Here is a 21,584-nt window from a genome sequence, read left to right on the forward strand (position 1 = left end):
CGACCCCGCACGGGAGCGAGCTTGATTGGTTCGGTCTGAGACAGGAGATGTTGGACTAAACCATTGAGGTCGCGGGGGTGTCCGTTGCCCCGCCTCCTGTCCGAGACACAGGAACGCTTCCGCAGATTAATACAAGCTCCCCCCACGATGGCAATGGATCGTCTTAGTCTCCAACCATCATCGAGCTGCTTTCAATAGCTGAGCCGCGAAACCTGGTCAAGTATGGGCGATACCATGTCTCACCAGGAGGAACCCTGCCTATGACTCTGATCTAGGCTCTATGTGGGTGAATCCCCTGTATTGTGGGAGAATCGGGCTCCTGTCAGACTTTGCTCTGTCCCTACAGAGAGGCTCACAGAGCCGCTAGGGGGCGATCGTCCGTACCCGGAACTTAGATGAGTGGTTCCGTCCTCCTTTCTGGGCTGAGTTGGGCTCTGCCGTACGGCTATTGGTAGGAAAACCCGGGCGAGCCCGTTCACGTGACCCGTTTGGCGCGAAATTTTCTCGGGGTTCAGGGGCTGGCCGAAGGTGCTTCCGGAAGAAAAGGGGGGGGTAAGAGCGCGAGACGCCGCCGCCATCCCCCCCCCCCGGCACGAATATCTGCGCGCGAAGGGGATCGAGTGGCGGGTGCGTCCCTCTGGAGCGGGCTGGCGGTGCTGAGGGGGGCGGTGCGGCGGCTCCGTGTCGTGCCTTAATTCCCAGGAATGTGCTGGTCTCAGGGCCCGGCTCGGAGCAGGTGCCGTGGGGCGGCGCAGAGCAGCGCTCTCCGCTCCCGGTGGGCTCGCAGGAGAGGGGGCTCGGGGCGGGGCGTGGGGGGGGTCGCTCTGCTCTGCCTCAGTTTCTCTCTCCGCCTCCGCAGGAAGCAGCAGCAGCCGGGGAAGCAGCGTCATGTCCTCGCCGGCCTCCACACCGAGCCGCCGCGGCAGCAAGCGCGGGCGGAGCAGCAACCCCCAGACTCGTAAGTGCAACTTTTCCTTGTCGGGTGCGGGTGTGTCGGGATGGGGTGGGGGGACCTGCAAACTCACTAGGTGGTGAGTGTCCAGCCGGGAAGGCATGGGCAGGCTGAGCAATGCCTGGGGTGGGGGACGTGTGCAGCCCCTCGTTCTCTGTTTGGTCTTTAAAGGTACATTCATAGTGCGGAGAACATACAGTACTGGCTTAGCTGCTGCTGCTGCCATAGCATGAGCACCGCCTGCCCTGAGTAAGTTAGGGGTTTTCTGGGGTAGTAGGAACTCCTCCTCCCCAAGTGACAGTAGCTGCCCACCTAGCAGCATCTCAGGAGTGTGGCTGTTTCACATCCCTGACTGGAGTAACTAGGTCCACTTACATTTTAAGTGTAGCCTAGGCCTAAGATGATGCCCAAGAACAGATGGAGTCTAGCTCACTCACACCTGTCTTTGCAGGGCTAATGCCTTAAGAAGAACAGTAAAAGTAGCTTTTTGTCATTAAAGCAGGAATTTAAAAATCTGGACGTGCGGGAAGAAATTATAAGTTTAGACTCTTCAGAGGAGCATGACAACTTATATATACCTACCCCTGGAAATTTCCACTATATGCATCTGACGAAGTGGGTATTCACCCACGTAAGCTCATGCTCCAAAACGTCTGTTAGTCTATAAGGTGCCACAGGATTCTTTGCAACTTAAGCAAACTAACTTTGTTAGTCTCTGGGCTAAACTTGTTTTTTCTGTAAGGCCTTGTCTGCACTGCAAAGTTTTTTTCCAGCACAACTATAAGGGAAGAACAGTGCTTCTATCAGCATAGGTAATGTCAGTAGTAAGCTCTGCTCACTGTGGGGCAGTCTTTCCCATTTGAGTGACACTCTTCTGTTAGCAAAGCTGTTGCTACAACTGTGGGTTTTGGCTGGCGTGGCTGTGTCGAGACTGGGGCTATGTTTTTTTCACATCCGTCACCGGCATAGCTATGTTGACAAAACTTTGTTATATGGACTTGGCCTTAGTCTTCAACAATGCATTAGTGCAACAGGATGCTTTTTAAAAATGAAACAAAGGCAAATTTACAAGTGTTACGAATATGATGCATGAAACTTATCACTGAACTTGAAAAGCTTTGATACTCATTGGTATGTAGGTTGCTTCCGCCTCTCTGTGCCTTTGTTTCACCAGCTGGAAAATAGTGATAATGATATTGCTCTCCGAGCACTTTACAAAGGAGTCTACTGATGAAATGCGCTATATGAGGTACATTTTCATAGCACTAGTAGTAGCAGCTCTGATTTCTTAGGCATTTAGGAAGATAATTGCAGTATTAATTTTAAATTGTTTTAAGCTATTTTCCACTTTTGGAATCTCACAAATATTCTTCATTTTCATTTCAGCAAAATATTGCACTTTGCTTTTTAATTTTATATCAGCCAAGTTCTTTGCTATTCTATCATATGATCTATTTTGTGGTTTTGGTCTTTTAACATTAATCTGTGTAGAATGTTGCAGCTAACATTTGAAATTGCTACTTTCATCTTCTTGCAGCACGCACTGAAGATGCTCAGTCTCCTCCTTCACAAAAACGTCGAACAGATGACTCTACATCTACAGGAGATCTACAGCCAATGCCAACTTCTCCAGCAGTTGACATGCAAAGCCCAAATGCTCAAGATGTTCTGTTTTCCAGCCCACCACAGTTTCGGGAATCGGGTATGCTTGTAGGAGCAAAATGCTGATATCTTTGTACTATTGGCTATTAAATGGCCTATCTGGAGAGATTTAATGTAGGCTTTTACATAGCTGTCAATTTAAAAACAAAAAAGGACCTTTTTGAATTAACAGGATTGTTTTCAATTACAGGTTAGTTGGTGGCTCGCTTTTAATTTAATTAATTGATTTTAGTGTACAAAACATACACCCAATAGGCCTTAGTGTGAGCTTGTTGTTAAGCTCTACAGTGTTTTAAAATATTGTTGAGGTTTAAAATAAACTATTTTAGCAAAGTGTGTTCCTTCTGGCTTGGAGAAATATAAATTTTAATCCATACAGTACATTCTATGACTAGTACAGCCTTGTAAAATACAGCTATAAAATTAACAAGATTTACAAACTTTGCTAGCCTGCCATCACACTGACTAACACTAACTTATTTACTTCATTAGGGCAAAGTGTATTCATTAATATTTTGAAGTATAATTAAACGTTTTCTTTGTAGCAATTCCACTGGATTTTGATATTAGTTCACCTCTGACCTATGGCACTCCCAGCTCTAGAGTGGAGGGTACTCCAAGGAGTGGTGTGCGAGGAACTCCAGTTAGGCAGAGGGCAGATCTTGGATCTGCCCGCAAAGCCAGACAGGTGGACTTGCATTCTGATGGGGTAGGTAGATGTTTCAGATTTTGCTGGTAATTCTTTTTCTAAAATGTATTTATATTATCCATACTAATGGCTTTTCCCTTCCCACAGCCAGCAAAGGATGCATTGGCAAGTGAACAATCTCTTGGACAAAAGCTTGTGATCTGGGGAACAGATGTTAACGTAGCTTCATGCAAAGAAAAGTTCCAAGTAGGTGAACGTGTGTGGATACCTCTATTTCTTTCACAAAAAGCTTATTTGTATATTCTCTATGTGCAGTATTTGATTCTAGCAAATATCAGAATTGAGTTATGTTTAGGATCAATCCAGGGTGTTTGAAGAACACTGATGTTTTCATACCGTGATCTTAAGAGGAGGAAAAGTAAAATTGTTTTCTAGGGTTTCTTTCCTCTAATTCCACCATAGAGTTCATCAATTTGGATTCCATCCCTTGGGCTACAATGAAACTTCGCTTCCCAGACTCTCTAATCACCATTTACTAGCTAAAGCTCAACCAGTACTCTTATCCTCATTTTCCTTGACCTGTCAGCTGCCTTCAGCACACTCAACCGTGCTCTTCTTGAAGTCTTATCCTCCTTTGGCTTCCATGGCTTCTCTCCTTTGCCTGTTCTCCTTCTACCTCTTTAATCACTTCCTCAGCATGTCCTTTAAAGGATCCTCCTCATCCACCCTTCAGCATTCTGTGGGAGTTCCAAATGGTTCTGTCCTGAGTTCCCTTCTCTTTTCCTTTTCCATTTTATCTCTGGGTAATCTCTATCTGCAAACACAAATTCAGCTATCCGCTCTATGTACAAAACTCAACTGTACCTCTCTACTTCAGGCCTGCCTTTGTGTTAACCTAAAACTGCAGCCTGTCTCTCTGACATTTTCTCATAGATGTCTAGCTGTGAGTTCAAACTCAACATATCTAAAACACAGCTCTTAATCTTCCCCTCAAATTCTCCCAGCTACCCTGTTTCTTGATCGTGTAGAAAACATAACCTGCATAACCCTTCTAAGATACAGTCTTCTCCGTCTGTCCATCTAAGGGCAGGTCTACACTAGGGTGACCAGATGTCCCAATTTTATAGGGACAGTCCTGATTTTGGGTCTTTTTCTTATATAGGCTCCTATTACCCACACACACCTGTCCTGATTTTTCACATTTGCTGTGTGGTCACCCTAGTCTACATTTAAAATGCTGTATAGGTGCTCCTGTACTGATAGGAGAGCTTCTCCTGGGAGCATGGTTAATCCACCTCCCTGAGAGGCAGTAGCTATGTTGGTGGGAGAAGCTCTTCTATCGACATAGCGTTGTCTACACAGGGGATTAGAATGGTGTAACTGTGTCTCTCGGGTGTGAATTTTTCACACCCCTGAGCAATGCAGTTATATCAGTATAGGTCTGTAGTGTAGACCTTGGCTAAAACTCTCCTCTTGTGTCTTGATTACTGCAATACCCTTTTCTCTGGCCTTAACAAATGAAACCTTACCCTGCTCAGGCCAGTTCAGAATGTTGCCACAAATATTTTCCTGATATGTTGTTTTGAGCAGATCACTCCTCTCTTTCCATCTCTTCATTGGCTCCCCCTTCTCAGCTACATTGAACATAAGCTACTTGGGCTTCACTCTCAAGCTCTGTCATGGCCCATCCCCACCTTAACCATCAACTCTCATTAACTATTGGGAAGTCTTCTTTCTTTTTCAGTTGGACTGCTTCTATCGTCCATTTGTTAAATTTTCAAATGAGTACCTTTGTGTGTTTTCCCATGCTGCCCCTTACACATAGGAAGAGTTCCCTGTAAATATCTATAAAGCTGCCTTATTCTCCTCCTCTAAAGCTCTTCTTAAAGCTCTCCTTTTCTGTGATGCCTACAAAAGCCTTTACAACAGCTAGTCTGCTGGTGTACTGAGACCACTGCCTGTCATACTGATCAACACCATTTCCTTCTTTCTTTTTATGTCCCTGTCTGTATCCATCTGTTGTCTCTTGTCTTATACTTGGATGATAAGCTTTTTGGAAAAGCTCTTTTTATTCTGTTTATACGGAGCTTACTATTTTGGTCCAGGAGTAAGGTTTGTTTGTAGGCATTAGGGTGTAATAGAAATTAAAATCCTCAGTAAAATTTCAGATACTTTTTTTAGTAGTAATATGTTTAGCGTGTTATCCTGTTCCCGAAAGTGTTCTTTTAACTTGTATTTATAAAATTATAAAAAAAAAATTAGTTCAAAGAAAGGGATAATAGCTTGATAAGGCTTTTTCGAAGTAATTGGTATGCTTTACAGTGTGAAATTTGTGTAGGAATGGTGTAGCAGTGAAATCACAGCTCTGTCCCTCCTAAATATATTTGGGCACTCCTAAATATAACTTTTTTTTGTTTTATTCTCAATATTCAGAGATTTCTTCAGCGCTTTATTGATCCATTGGCTAAAGAGGAAGAGAACGTTGGCTTGGATCTTAATGAACCACTCTATATGCAGCGACTTGAGGAGGTACTACAGTAATACAGCTAAAACTAACTTGTTTTTCAGACTTAAATGCTGGTTCTTTAATGTGGCGTTTTTAAACATCTTGCAGATCAATATGGTTGGGGAACCATTTCTGAATGTAAACTGTGACCATCTAAGATCATTTGACACAAATCTATACAGACAGCTGATCTGCTATCCACAGGTAACATCCGGCCTTTTTTAAAGGCTCTCTTCCAGTTGAGTTCTATTTTTTTAAACTGCATTACTTAAAAATAAATTAGTATGTAACTGTTTAAGATTATCGCTCAATGAGGGAACAGTATTTATCACTACATACCCCAGTGCTTAAGCACTTGTGTAAATATCTAGAAAGACAATATAACATTTGTGTTTACAGACTTCTGCATAAAATATAATTTATTGCTTAAAGGTCTTAAAATATTTATCAGACACTTCATAGCCACAGACAGATACAAGAGAGCTCAGGGGGAGAGTTGTTGCTGTTCTCCAAAGGCAAATTGCTGTGAGAAGCTCAGAAAAAACTCCCCATTCCACTCACCAAATTTGTTCACAAAAGGGATTGTCCTGGAATCCTGCCAGTTTGTAGTCCTTGGATCCTGCTCAGTGATCCAGTTTTTCTTTCTGCCATGTAGGTGTGTGAAGGAAGCAGGCAGCTTCAAAAGACAATAAGGTTCAAGGCTGAATCCCAGCATGACAAAGTAATGGTCACTGGATCTTTATCAGTCTTTCTGTGACTGTCTTAAATCTGTTCTATACCTAGCTACAGCTGCAACCATAGGGCTGCCTTTGAAATTCTTTTCCTTGCCTTTCTTTTGAGTTCCTGCTCTCCCAGCGAATAGCTCCAGAATCTGATTCTGCTGCTGCTCACAGCTTACCTATGTAGCAATAGAATGAAACTGTGGCTCAGTTTTACTGCTGCCCACAGGATTCTGAAGAGAAGTTTGCTGCCAGTTTTCACTTTGTTGTAGCTTGAGAAAGTTACTGCTCTGAGCAGCAGAACAATGGAGCTTTCTGCACATTCTGACATTTCACCGTATCCTTGTCTTTGCAACCATAAGAGCTAGCAACCTACTTCTTGAGAGGAAAGTTTAGATTCTAATCTTTGTTAAATAAGGAGCCTTACTCTCTAAAGGCTAGTGATTTTTTTTAGCGTAGTGTGTGCATTGTATATTAATGCTAAATATTAAGGAAGATGACTAAAAGTCAGTCTGCATTTAGTGAAATTGTCACATGGTAATGCAATACATATGGTTCATTATAATAATTGTATATGTGGCATACTCTTCATGTCCTCTTTTTTGCTGTCCTTTTCCACATAGATGTTACACATTTCATTTTGTATTTGTAACTTGACTCCTTATTGACTTTTAAAGTGATATAGGGTATCATCAAAGATTCTATCTAAACCCACAAAGGTAGGGAAATTGCACTACAGCTAAGAGTTCCAAGACCAGATAAAGTGTGCACTGCTTCTGCAGTACAAAGAGGACAAAAAGCTCATTTAATCAGCCAACTGGCAATTCCTCCTCTGTGAGGGAATGCCACACAACTGTGGTCATTTCCTGTCTCCTAACACCAAATGGGGTCACAAAGTTGAACATTTTTGGGGTAAAAAGTGTTAACTACTTAATGCCAGGCTTTCTTACACATGCATCTGTTCCTTTTAAACAGGAAGTTATCCCAACATTTGACATGGCTGCTAATGAGATCTTTTTTGATCGTTACCCTGACTCAATATTAGAACACCAGATTCAAGTCAGACCATATAATGCATTGAAGACCAGGAATATGAGGAGTCTGAACCCTGAAGGCAAGATGTTTTGATTGCAGTGTGTAAAAAGAAACTTGAGGATGTATGAAATTTGTTCAACAACTAGGAAAATACAGATTAAAAAATTAAAAGATCAGACTTGAGGTCCATCTAGATTAGTATTTTCAGACTTTCATAGTCACTACATGTGTTGCAGAGGAAAGTGCGAAAAACTATAATGGACAACTCTTGAATAACCTGCCCACAAAGGAGGTTTTTTCCTAACCTCTGTTGGTAAATGACTGATTTATATCTGGAAACATAAGGGTTTATATCCCTTGTGTCAAAATTCTGATGTAACTGTGGCTTATTTTTATTCATACATTTTATTTTCTCTGTCTCTCAGATAGAATATTCTCTACTTCATGTGTGGGGACTGTAAATGCCCATTTAGCTGTAAAAATAAAATCTAGGGTGGACTTTTGAGACAGGCAAATGAAAAGCATGATCAAATCCCATGTATCTCTTTCTGTGTTGTAGACATTGACCAACTTATCACCATCAGTGGTATGGTGATCAGAAGCTCCCAGTTGATTCCTGAGATGCAAGAAGCATTCTTCAAGTGCCAGGTTTGTGCCTTCACCACAAGAGTAGAAATTGACCGTGGCCGGATTGCTGAACCATCAGCGTGCAAGAACTGTAGCACAACACACAGCATGGCATTGATTCACAATCGCTCTATGTTTTCAGACAAACAGATGGTATGTTGCTTTGTTTTGGTGTTGTAAAATGGAAAAGTTTTGCTTGCTTAATAGTTGCCTTTTTCTTTAAAGAGTAACTTAACCATATTAAAATGTGTCTTTCTTAGGACTTACTATATTGCACTTCAGAATGATTCACAGCTCTTTAAGCATATGAAGCAATATAGGGTTGCAATTATACTTAATATTTAGAGGGGGGGAAAGAAATTGAAGGATTATCTATCCTCCATTTGGAGGGGGAGTTAAGTGTTTTTTTTCATGCCAAAAGTTAGTCAGACCAATTAGTGTTCACTTACAGAACAAATGTAACCACACAGAGACTGTTCTAATGTCATAGGACATATGTGGGATAGGTTAGCCCTGTCTGTAAATCTTGCTTGTTACACTTCTGCCAATGTGAGATAGTAATCACTAAATGCATTGTCTCATTTCTACAACTAAATTACATAATTCTGATGGGGAATTCTAATTCAGTAGTGGGATTCCACCATGTTGTGAAATCTTTGAAAGTTTTGTGTTTTGGTGTACTCTAATATGTAACAGTATCCATTTGAAGATGCCCAACTTCTTTAGTTGTAAGATCCTTTCTTACAAATGAGTTGCTATCTCTAAACAATAGAAACTAACTTTTAATGTGGTTTTGTCAGATCAAACTGCAGGAGTCTCCTGAAGATATGCCGGCTGGCCAGACGCCTCATACTGTGGTGCTGTTTGCGCACAATGACCTGGTTGATAAGGTTCAGCCAGGCGACAGAGTTAATGTTACAGGTAAAATTCAGTTTCTTAACTTCATCTGGCCAATGCATGTGCCCTTCTTTTCAATAGACCAAGTGGTCCAGTCTGGAATAGTGTCTGTTGAATATTAATTGAGTACCTCATAACTGGTGACTGAAGTGTGAAGTGGAAATACCATCTGATTTATATAGTGATATCTTAGTTTTAGTGTAAAATACCTTTAGAGTTCTGCATATTTCCCCCTTTAGATCAGCAATAGTGTAACTACAGCTGCCAACAGGTACTATCTATGTAGACAGAGGGGTATATGTATTTTTGCCATATGTTTGTATTATCCAATTTCTAAAAATTAATGATTACAGCTCTTAACCTATACTTCAAAGGGAAAGAAGCATTTTTATCATCAAACAGCTTTTGAAAAGCTTACATGTACTTACAAGTTTTGATTTCTTGAACAGATGAAGGAAGCATGTTGAAATTATTTCAATTAACACAATTTAAATTGGGTTGAGGCTTTTTAAAACTAATTTAATTTAATTTTAAAATTATGCTTTTGAAACATTAGGTTAGAATTTATAATGAATTAACTATAAGTGCTTTCCTTAAAGTCACTAGTCTAATTTACATTTTACAAAACTGCTGTAGACCAAATACTGAAAATTATGATCTTGATACTGCAGTCACCTAACCAGGTACCTGACTTTGCTCATGTGACCAGTACTATGAACTTAAATAGTACTACTCATGTTTAAATTTACATGTGCCTGTTTGCAGTATCAGACTAAAATAGTTTTTAATAAATTTTTCTCTTATTAGCATAAAAGCACTGCTTCAGTTTTAATACTGAAAAGTAATTTAGACTTTCGGTGCACTAACAAAATTGTCAACTTCTTATGTGCAGGCTGACCTTTTATTTTTTTATTGTTACAAGAGCTGGCTAAAGTTAGGCTCTAAGGGTAGGATTTTCTAATGCACTTTAGGTCATGATCCTGCAAACCCTTAAGGCCATAACTTTACTACCATGAGTAGCCCATCTGAAATCATGGGACATGGTAGTAAAGGTAAACATGTGGTTAACTGTTTGTAGGATCAGGGCCTAAATGGCAGAAGCACCGGTATCATTGATATCAGGAGGATCATAGCCTGGTCAAAGCATTTAAACTTTCAGAAAACTTTCTAGAGAATTGCTGCTCTGTGATGTGGCTAATTCTGTAGAAGCAATCTGAAAATTGAAGTGAAAAGTAAAACTGTAGATAAGTGCCTTTTTAAACCTCCAGCATTTGGGCTGAGCTTATTTTTTAATTCATATCTGCATTGTAATTCTGTGGGTTTGGGGGTGTGTTTTTGTTGTTGTATTTTTTTTAAGGTATCTACAGAGCAGTTCCTATTCGAGTTAATCCAAGAGTGAGCAATGTAAAATCAGTCTATAAAACCCACGTTGATGTCATTCATTACCGTAAAACCGATTCAAAACGTTTGCATGGTGTTGATGAAGAAACAGAACAGAAAATCTTTGCAGAGGAACGTGTGGAAATGCTGAAAGAGCTCTCCAGAAAACCAGACATTTATGAAAGACTTTCTTTGGCTCTGGCTCCAAGCATTTATGAACACGAAGATATCAAAAAGGTAAACAATGTTTTACAAGTCTACCAGAACACCTGATAAGATATTTTAAATGTAGATTTACATTTATACTGTACACTTTCTTTGAAAATGATACTCTATACGGAGTCTTTCAAATACAGAAAAATAACAGGCCTTTGTGAATTTGAAATTGGGTTTGGTACATCTCTAATAAACTTTTGAGTTTTATTTACAGTAAGTTTCAGTTATCAGAAGGCTTCGGGAATCAGAAATCTTTAGATAATGAGACAGGGGTTTCAGATACTAGGGAAGGAAGCCTGTAGCTCCACTGTTCTCTTCTATTGGCTGGCTTTAAGGAAACTGGCCAGCCAATAATTCTGCTTTTTTCTTTGGCCATCTATCTGCTCTGCAACAGGCTCCAGATAACTGAGAATGCAGTCGCAACTAACAAACATTGGGAAACATTATAGACAATCAGTTGAGTGGGGCTCTAAATCTTTAATTATTACAGTGGGGCAGTAACACCACTATAGTTCAGGTTGAGACTAGCTTACTGTTTTGTATGTGTGTTTATGCCCTAGGATAGCTAAAGAAATGCTTGTATAGGTAGCCTTTTATCGGCTGCCCCAAATAAGTCCATCCGTTTTTCAGTAGTACTTGTAGATAATTGTGCCCATTCAAGGATTTCTTCATTTTATTTTAAATATTCTACACTGACACCTGCATGGAAAGCTGTTCAGTTTGCTTTGGATGGACTTACATTTCCAGTTCTCTGCTCTAAGCATCCTCCTCTCTTGGACATTACTTCTGAAATTAAGTTTGGTATTTCTGCTATTGAATATAACACATTTGGCATTGATCTCAGCTAGGGTCTGGCACACACTGTCCCTTTGGGGAAACACAATATTTTAAATTATTCAGGGTAAAAATTGGATCTGTAATGTGGCTTGAGCCCATGCTGACAAGCTAGAGACAAGTCACTTGTGTATGTGCAGCGGGAATGGAGCTGTTACAAGCCAGAGTGTTTTGCAGCTACTCTGATGTCAGAGTAACTGGATGGCTCAGGTGACATGCTATCGCACTGAACCCGAGCAGCGTCCATGTACTATGCATTCAATTTCTGCCCTCAATAGCTTTCTGAGAACATGTGTTTTGCACTTCAGTAACTCTCTTCTTCCATTCTGCGGGAGCTCCTTTTTGAAAGGTTTGCTCCTGGGCAAAGCTTCTGGTTTGAGCCACCATCTCAAAGTGCTCTAAAATCCATATGCATAGTCCAGTTGTGCTGAAAATTAACGTGTCGTCAGGACCAGAGCCACAGTTAGTAGTGCAAGTTTGGAGTCATTTGGTCCAGGGGTTCCTTAGATACAGCCCTCCAATAAGGAGTTGATTTTTAATTTTTCAGTTGCTCTAAAACCCATGTGCATGGAAATTGATATGCTATAAGAGGGATTGAGGGTAGAGTTTGTAGTGGAAATTTAGGGACATTTGGTCAAAAGCTTTGTGAGATACAGGCCTGGCTAAAATGAGTAGGCTGTAACTTGTTTTTCCAGATTTTGTGCAACTTTTTTGATGCAAAGCTAGGGTGAATCTAAGGCGCTGACCTTAATGAAATAGCAGGGACTCCTCTTGATATCAGCTGTTGAATGGTACTAAAGACAAGTCCAGAAATATTTCAAAGTTAATAGCACTCAAAGCTTTAGCATCTCTGGGTACATCCACACTACCGTATCGATCGATCTATCGGGGATCCATTTATCACATCTCATCTAGATGCGATAAATCGATCCCCGCTGTACTCCCCGTCGACTCCAGAACTCCACCAGGGCGAGAGGCGGAATCGGAGTCGACAGGGGAGCCGTGGCCGTTGATCCCATGCTGTGAGGACTGGAGGTAAGTCAAAATAAGATACATCAACTTCAGCTACACTATTCTCGTAGCTGACATTGCGTATCTTACATAGACCCCACTCCACCTCCCAGTGTAGACCAGCCCTCTGGCTACAGAAGTTTACACCTGTGAGAGCAATTGTTTCCTCAAACATGTTGGTGAATGACATTCAGAGTAACATACTGCCATGGTGGTTTAAAGTAACCAGATTTGCACCTTCAACAAAAGGGCAATACATTCAGATCCTTTCCCATGGAATTTTGCATTTTGTGCACATTAGTGCTATCAACTTGCCTTTTTGCTCGATGGCTGGGGCCACAATGGGAATCAGTGTAATATTTTATATACTAGCTAACATGTAATAGTAAACCTGAAATAAGACGGAAGCTGCTGCTGTTCTGTTAGTGGAGGTCGGGGGACAGGCGCATGGTATTTTATTTTGCCTCATGCCTTATCAACTAAATTAAGTAAGTTCCAAATGTTAAACTGCCTGGTTTGGGTTATCTCTGTCCTGATTTTGGCGCACTCAGCTGTGACCCAAAACTGATGGTTTATTCTATCATTAGAGATCACCAAGCTAGTAACAAGTGAGCTCTTGTATTACTACACTAGTTCACAGAGAGCCACACAACAGTCCCTTAGGCCCCTCAGCCCCTGGTCACTACAACTGGCCTTAGGGATGAAAGGTTATTAAACCAAAACCGCATCATCTTAAGTTTTTCTAGTTCCAAAGAACCAGCCACACACCCCAGGTCAATATATAGGTCAGATCTTACCCAAAATCTATGGTTGTAGCCAGTCCTTTAGTAACTAAAAACTAAAGGTTTATTAATATAAAAAGGAAGAGTTATTAAAAGATTAAAATCTTATATATCAGAGATTCTCAACCTTTTTCTTTCTGAGGGCCCCTAACATGCTGTAAAAGCTCTGTGGCCGACTTGAGCCACAATAACTGGTTTTCTGCATGTAAAAGCCAGGGCTGGCGTTAGGGGGTCACAAGCAGGGCAGCTGCCTGGGGCCCCATGCCACAGGGATTCCCGCAAAGCCACATTACTTAGGCTTCAGCCCAGCTGACAGGACTCTGGGCTGAAGCCTAGGGCCCCATGTGGTGGGGCTACAGTGTTCTGCCCTGGGTCCCAGCGAGTCTAATGCTGGCCCTGCTTGGAGGCCCCCCCTGAAACCTGCCCTGGACCCCTGGTTGAGAACTATTACACATTAGAGTTGATTTCAGAGTTGGTAGATCAAGATATTAGCTATGATGTTAAATTTGTTAGCTCGCAATAAGTCTCTGGATCACCCAAAAGGACTGAGGGTCATCAGTCCTTTTATTCAAAGTTTCCCTTTCTTAGAAATCATAGCCCAGATATGTGGAGCAGGAATGAAGACCAAGACTGATGTCACAGTCTGCAATTTATACCCACAGCACACATGCACTGAAAGTTACTGGCACAAATGTGGAGTTCTGGGTCACAAATAGGTTTACTATATGTCCTGGATTTTTGCAGAGCAGATGCTGTAGCTCGGAAAGAGCCTCAATTGGTCTGCTTCCCGATTGGTCCCTCCCCTACATCCATAGCTGATTGGTCGATCCCCTTGCAGCCACAGCTGCCGGATCCCATCCACCCATGTCTCGGCTCCTAGCACTGGGGAGGGAGTCCCTCAGGGAGGCCATGATTGATGGTTGTCCTTGCATCATGGGCTGTTCCAGCCACCATGACAGGGAGCAACATTCTCTTCACCCTCCCAAGTACCTCCAGCTCCTCTCCTCCAACACCCCCCCATGTCCTGTTTTGGGGCACTTGAAATATGGTAACCCTACATCTGCATGGAAAGTTACTAGTACAAACAAGGAATTCTGAGTCATGAGGAATTCACTGCCTAGGTGCTGCCTGAAGGAATCTTGGGAGGGGTCCCTAGAAGAGCTGATTCTCCTTAATGGGCCATCAAGTAGGCTGGCTTGGCTTGATGTAAGTCTGTCTGGGGCTGTTACCAAGAAACACAACAGGTTTGAGATACAAAACTTAGGGTATGTCTACATCTACAATTTTGCAGCGCTGGTTGTTACAGCTGTATTAGTACAGCTGTATAGGGCCAGCGCTGCAGAGTGGCCACACTTACAGCAACCAGCGCTGCAAGTGGTGTTAGATGTGGCCACACTGCAGCGCTGTTGGGCGGCTTCAAGGGGAGGTTCGGGGAACGCGAGAGCAAACCAGGGAAGGAGACCAGCTTCGCCGCGGTTTGCTCTCGCGTTCCCCGAACCCCCCTGCAAACCGCAGGGAAGGAGACCTGCTTGCTCGGGGATTCGGGGAACGCGAGAGCAAACCGGGGAAGGAGACCTGCTTGATTACCAGAGGCTTCCTCAGGTATGCTGGGATACCTGCTTATTCCACGGAGGTCAAGAAAAGCGCTGGTAAGTGTCTACACTTGATTACCAGCGCTGGATCACCAGCGCTGGATCCTCTACACCCGAGACAAAACGGGAGTACGGCCAGCGCTGCAAACAGGGAGTTGCAGCGCTGGTGATGCCCTGCAGATGTGTACACCTCCTAAGTTGCAGCGCTGTAACCCCCTCACCAGCGCTGCAACTTTGTGATGTAGACAAGCCCTTAGCTGTGTGTTTCTAACTTCATATACAATGATGATTCATGCATATAAACAGGGTAATCATACTTTTCGAATGATACCTTAACATGATATGTACAAGATTCATCACAATTGCACAATGGGGGTGATACATCAGTGATGATACCTTAGTGTAAACATGGTCATCTCTCTTTTATGCAGCATCATACCAACTGTAGAGTCTTTGTTGATAAAAGATCCAGAAAATTCAAAATTGACTTTGCAGAGATGGCAATTTAATTTAAGAAGTAATCTAAGCAGATTCGACATGGAAAATCTTTGAAGCTTCAAAGATAGAACTCCACTACCCTTTTTAGTGATACTGGACAGAAAACAGTACTCCAGCTTTACATGTGTTCTGTTAATGATCTGAGACAATTTTCATATGACATTTCAGTTCACTCAGTCAGAGATTGGCTCATGTAATTATCAAGAATTTTGATGTCTGAGTTGGAAAAAATCTTATTTTTATAGGGCATTCTGCTTCAACTATTTGGGGGATCAAGAAAAGATTTCAGTCATACGGGAAGAGGCAATTTTCGTGCTGAGATCAACATTCTTCTGTGTGGTGATCCTGGCACTAGTAAATCACAGCTGCTTCAATATGTCTATAACCTGGTTCCTAGAGGCCAGTACACATCTGGGAAGGGTTCTAGTGCAGTTGGTCTCACTGCATATGTAATGAAGGACCCAGAGACAAGGCAGCTGGTTCTGCAGACAGGTGCTCTGGTTCTCAGTGACAATGGCATTTGCTGCATTGATGAATTTGATAAAATGAATGAAAGTACAAGATCAGTACTGCATGAAGTTATGGAACAACAGACTCTTTCTATTGCCAAGGTAAGACTCTAGCTCAACATTGTACCACGCTACCCAGGTTAATATCTGTTAGATGATTAGATGAGATAATTGAAAAGGTAACATAGGAATTGGAGATAAGACTATTGACAGAATTGGGTCACTTAAAACCTCAGAGTTGAATGACGGTATAGATGTTGGAGCTGTATTTCAGTGATAACATTCAACATGTTGCAGACTCAGCATATGTGGCTGCACACTGCATGTAATAGTCCTTCCAGATAACCTTGTTCCATTTTGTACCCGATCTTTTGTAATGAGGTTGTTTCTCTTGATCTAGAGAACCCTTTTTATAAAGTATTTTTGGTGAACCCAGCAAGAGTTAATTCTTTTAAGTCTTTTATGTTAGAATAAGCAAGTCTTGGAACTCTTAACATAGCTGCTGGAATCTTCCTTCCACTAGGAAAGGTTGTTTGTTCTCAAATGTGTTTCTTTTTGACAGGCTGGAATTATTTGCCAGCTGAATGCTCGCACTTCTGTTCTAGCAGCTGCTAACCCTATAGAGTCACAGTGGAATCCAAAGAAAACTACTATTGAAAACATCCAACTTCCTCATACGTTGTTATCCAGGTATTACAGTTAGACTTACATTTCCATGCTGCATGCTTTGTTTTTACAAAACAACTTTCTAACTCTTCCTGTATAAATGGTTTATTTTTGTGTGTGTGTGCTCGTGCGCACCGAAACATGTTCATTGGAGGTGGCATTTGCAATGTAGAAAGCTGAAGTTTTTTTTTCTAAATTTACCTGAAAAGTAATGTTCTTAACTAATACTCTAGCAAAGGACTGTAAATGGCTGACCAGTTTCTAGTACATAGTGCTTGGTATTGAATAATGGCATTTGACAGTGTCTCTAAGGTTTTGTTGTATCCATTGTTCTGCTTGCTTCAAGATTTTGTGTCACTGCACAGGCACTGGGATTTTAAAATCTCAAGTATTTTACCTTTAGTTTTAAGGGCATGTATCGACTCTGGAGCTGGAGTGTAATTTCCAGCTCAAGTAGATAAACCTGCTGTAGTGGTCATCAAGCTGCAGTGCTAAAAATAGAAGTGTAGCCACAGCAGTGCAAGCAGTGGGGCAGGATAAGTGCTTCAAGCATGATCTCATCTGAAATTCTTAAGTGCACACTTGGGCAGCTAGTTAGTTCTGCCAGTCATGCCAAGGCAGCAACAGTTCCATTCTTTAGAGCACTAACTCAGAGCTAACCTGGGTATATCTGTCCAAACTGGAAGTTAGTGTAAGTGGTGGAAAAAGTTTATGCACTAGCTATTGGATCTTTATTCCATGCAGATTTGATCTGATCTTTCTAATGTTGGACCCTCGTGATGAAGCCTATGACAGACGTCTTGCTCACCACTTGGTTGCGCTGTACTACCAAAGTGAAGAGCAGGTAGAAGAAGAGTACATGGACATGGCAGTATTGAGGGATTACATAGCATATGCTCGGAGCTATGTTAATCCTAGACTCAGTGAAGAAGCGAGTCAGGCCCTTATTGAGGTAAAAAGTTGTGGATGTGAAATTTAAAGATTTAAAAAGTGGGGGGGGGAACCTTCCTGTGGGATAAGATTTACCAGAACTGTGTACACCATTTCCTTTATTATTAGGCTCTTAACATAGATTTTAAAAAGATTTCATGTATTGACTATTCTCCTTCCTTTTCATCCTGCATGAAAGTCATCCTGTGCTAACCTGTCTGTCCCAGAGCAGGTTTCCTGTACTCTTACAGGGCCATCACATCATTTCAGGAGAACTGGAACTTTCTCATGCTTTTGTGTAGATATTCCTGGATAGGTAGTAGTGATAGGCTTTCGCATTCTGTATATTCTTTTGTGGTTTGAGACCAGATTTAGCTATTAATGATAACTGTCTCAGTAACTGCACCTATATTTCCCCTCCATGATTCACTCTGGAAATGCCCAGTCAAGTCTCCAGCCATCACCTTTCTCTGGATAGGGACCCTTCTGACTGGGCTGCACAGCTCCTTGCCATCCACTGTGATGTCCCCAGCAAGCCAATCTACTTAAGGGCTAGCCCGTGTGCATTGCTTTCTCTGACGACAACAACAGTGATTTTTACCAGTCACCCCACAGCTCTTCCAAGTAAACATTTAGCCACAGGGCAAAAGCATTATAGTGAAAACCGAAACAATAAACAGATTTAAATCCCCGCTAAAGGGCATTAATTTTCCAAATGGAGGCTGATGGGCCCACCTCCCTTCCACATTTCCAAAGAGGTGGTAGCTCGCTGCCCAAGGGGCGACATGTCCATTTCCTAATCAAAACGAAGGCCATGAGTTGTGCTCATCCTCTTATACCAAAGCCCTTTTTTTTGTTTCCTAGTCTCTGGAAAACACAGCATGACCCAGTCTATGCTGGAAGAGTTTAACACACACGAATTTAATACAGTGATCCCCAGAGATACTGTGTAGGGTTTCAGGAATAATCTGCCCAATTTATTATGGCTTTGTTACAGGATCAAGCACGAGGAGAGACATACTAGCTGTGGTAGATGTCAGTCATGGCAAGGGAAATAGTGAAGATGTATATGGCATTTATCTTTAAGGGGATACACAATATTTGGAATTTTTTTCCCAGGCTGATGATCCTCTGAAGGATGGAGGCTGGATGCATCCTAAATAATACATCTGTGAATTACTCTCCTTCAGGCTTATGTGGATATGAGAAAGATTGGCAGCGGTAGAGGAATGGTTTCTGCATATCCCCGCCAGCTTGAGTCTTTGATCCGTCTGGCAGAAGCTCATGCTAAAGTACGTTTTTCCAACAAGGTTGAAACAATTGATGTTGAAGAAGCAAAACGCCTCCATCGGGAAGCTCTGAAACAGTCTGCTACTGATCCAAGAACTGGCATTGTGGACATATCCATTCTCACTACAGGTTTGTGTTAACAAGGATAAATTAGTATCTAGTGGGTCTGGCTTGAGCAAACTATATGCTATTTCAGTTTGGTGGTGATACCTTCTCAGTGATTGGTTTGTGGATTTGTAAATGCTTCAGATTGGATATTAAGCAATCCAGGTAATAAATGTCAGACCTGGATGACATGTCAAAGTCAGTATATTCATTTTACAATGAAATCTGATTTTTAATTGAAACTATTTGTTTGAAATCTGCTAAACTTTCCCCAAACACGTCCAATACCTAAAGTGAACAGTTGATACAAGAGCCTATATTGTTTGTCCTCTTTCGGCTACAAAAAATTCAGTTTCTAATGTTGGCATTTTCATATTTAAAGCAGCAATGACTGTCAATATTCTATCCTTTGTAACTTTTATGTACTTTTTTTTCAAGGGATAAGTGCCACTGCCCGTAAACGTAAGGAGGAGCTGGCTCAAGCCTTGAAGAAGCTTATCCAATCCAAGGGTAAAACACCAGCTCTAAAATACCAACAGCTTTTTGATGATCTCCGTGCACAGTCTGACGCAGTAAGTTTCTGCTTTCTTTGTATGCTACTTCGATTTGGAAAAAAAAATTCCATCTCATGGGGGATCTTCTGTGTACTCAGCAGGGTTCTCAGTACTGATTATAGTTGTCTCTCAGTTGAATAGGAAAACTAAATGGAAATCTTGACTAACAGTGGAGAGGTTATTTTATCTCTCTAATTGGCCCCGGTGCAACTGCTGTTGTAATACTTGTCCAGTTCTGGTGCCCACAGTTCAAGAAGGATGTTGATCAATTAAAGGGGGTTCAGAGAAGACCCTTGACTAATTAAAGGATTAGAAAACATGCCTTAAAATGATACTCAGAGCTCAGTCTATTTATTTTAACAAAGAGAAGGTTAAGGGGTAAGTTGATTGTAGTCTTAAGTATCTACATGGAGAATAAATACTTAGTATGGACTCTTCAATCAGAGAAAGATATAATATGATCTAATGGAAGTTGAAGTTGGACAATTTTTAAATCAAGGTTGGATGTTTTTCTAAAAGATATGCTCTAGAAATTGTATGTAATGCCGTTTGTTATACAGGTAATTAGTGTTTACAGTGGTCCCTTCTGGCCTTGGAATCTATTTACTTGCTGTCCACCTGACACATGAACAGGCATAAAATTAGCCTGCCAGTCAGTTGGTCATCAGGTGTTCCTGATTAACTAGCTTAATTCTGGTTTAAATTAGTGTTTCTTTCATAGACATAAGTTCCACCTGTGGAATAGAAGAGATCTTGATTATTTACACACTTGTCTTGCTGACAAAAATAAGCTGATTATTCTTGTCAGCCATAGGTGTCTATTCTTGTTTGTATGTCAACAGAATCATAAGCCATGATCACAGAATCTCTTATTACCATTGAGGATGCACAGGCTAGAAAGAACCCACTTTAACTATTGCATTCCAGGATGAATTTCACAGCTTAAAAAAATTTACCTAAGGCCTGGCAAATTTGACATGGAAGTTTTGTGAGACAAGCAGAATCACATGGTTTTTGTTTAGGGGCTTTGTAGCATGTAGTCTTTTGTATATGTTCTCAAGTTGTTCTCAAGTTTTTCTCTTTTCTTTAAGGCTGTCACTAAAGAAATGTTCGAAGAAGCACTTCGTGCCTTGGCTGATGATGACTTCTTGACTGTGACTGGAAAGACTGTTAGATTGCTGTAATGAAATGCTGGCTTAACAACAGAGTTTTACTGTTTTTTCCAAGTACTTCCCTTGAGACCTGTATCACCTTTAAGAATATTATTCACTGTGGCAAAACTCAAGATGGTGTCCTGTTGGTGAACCACTATTAGCACAGTAAATAACTAGATTCTGATAGACTGCAAAAAGCTGAAATTAAACACAGCAATATTTGTTTGAACAAAATGGGTTACTAACATTTTAGTGCCATGTGTATTTTCAATAAAGTGCTCGTTAGAACAAGCTAACAATTTTTATGCATTTTAAAGCCCAACTATCAAAATTCATCTAGAACCACTGCTTTTTGACATCAATGCAACTTAAATCAGTGCATATTATGCTTGTGACTTTTGGAAATTAAAATCCATTGGCTTTATAATAGTTTATTTGCCTTTCTATGCATTTCAAAAAGTGAAGCTAAATCTTGGTCAACACTTCAACCCAGTGTTCAGCAACTGCAAACAGACTTCATTTTGTTTTCTAGCAGTTTAAAAGAACAAAGTAACCATTTTTCCTTTTCCCTCAGATTACTGCTGTTTCTCTTCCTCCCACCAATGTTTGAAATTGCTGTTCAAAGATGTCTTTCTACTTTCAACTTAAAACTTTTACCATAACAAGATACAATGAAGTCCAAGTTTCATATTAGGTCACTTTCCTACAGTAAACACACATTGCTGTAAGATTTATAATGTATAGGACAGCTCAGAATGTCTTCCCAGTCATTTTCTCTTTTTTGTTGGGGTGGGAAGGTAAATCAGAAGATACAGCATGTAGGCATAACACTAATATTACAGACATTTTATAGATGTGGAAAGGTGGCCTTTACTATTGAATTATGCTCCTTATCTGCTCTCAGAGCACATGGTCAGTTCTCACACTGTTTCAGATTATGCACAGCTTCCCTACCTGTAAATGAGACCAAGAGACTATTTGAACATCATAGAAAGTTTCTCCAGAAAACAAGCTAA

At 41.2% G+C, this 21,584-nt stretch overlaps 1 protein-coding gene across 5 annotated transcripts; it reads left to right on the forward strand.

The window, feature by feature from the left end:
* Positions 1 to 157: 157 nt before the first annotated feature.
* On the forward strand, positions 158 to 21,235 carry LOC115646771 (DNA replication licensing factor MCM4). 5 transcript variants are annotated; one of them, XM_030553062.1, is made up of 17 exons: positions 158 to 220; positions 860 to 958; positions 2,490 to 2,654; positions 3,160 to 3,323; positions 3,411 to 3,509; positions 5,697 to 5,792; positions 5,878 to 5,973; positions 7,464 to 7,602; positions 8,083 to 8,303; positions 8,951 to 9,071; positions 10,405 to 10,664; positions 15,606 to 15,971; positions 16,432 to 16,559; positions 17,280 to 17,487; positions 18,656 to 18,884; positions 19,299 to 19,432; positions 20,506 to 21,143. In XM_030553062.1, exons 2-17 carry the CDS (start codon positions 889 to 891, stop codon positions 20,596 to 20,598), a joined length of 2,589 nt encoding a protein of 862 aa, XP_030408922.1. In that variant the 5' UTR covers positions 158 to 220; positions 860 to 888; the 3' UTR covers positions 20,599 to 21,143. The 5 variants fall into 5 exon arrangements, with proteins under 5 accessions (XP_030408922.1, XP_030408920.1, XP_030408921.1 ...); XM_030553060.1 differs by having other exon boundaries at positions 200 to 282; XM_030553061.1 differs by lacking the exon at positions 158 to 220 and adding an exon at positions 380 to 451 and having other exon boundaries at positions 20,506 to 21,235.
* Positions 21,236 to 21,584: the final 349 nt, after the last annotated feature.

This window comes from Gopherus evgoodei, chromosome 2, assembly GCF_007399415.2.
Source record: "Gopherus evgoodei ecotype Sinaloan lineage chromosome 2, rGopEvg1_v1.p, whole genome shotgun sequence".
Classification (NCBI taxonomy): domain Eukaryota; kingdom Metazoa; phylum Chordata; order Testudines; family Testudinidae; genus Gopherus; species Gopherus evgoodei.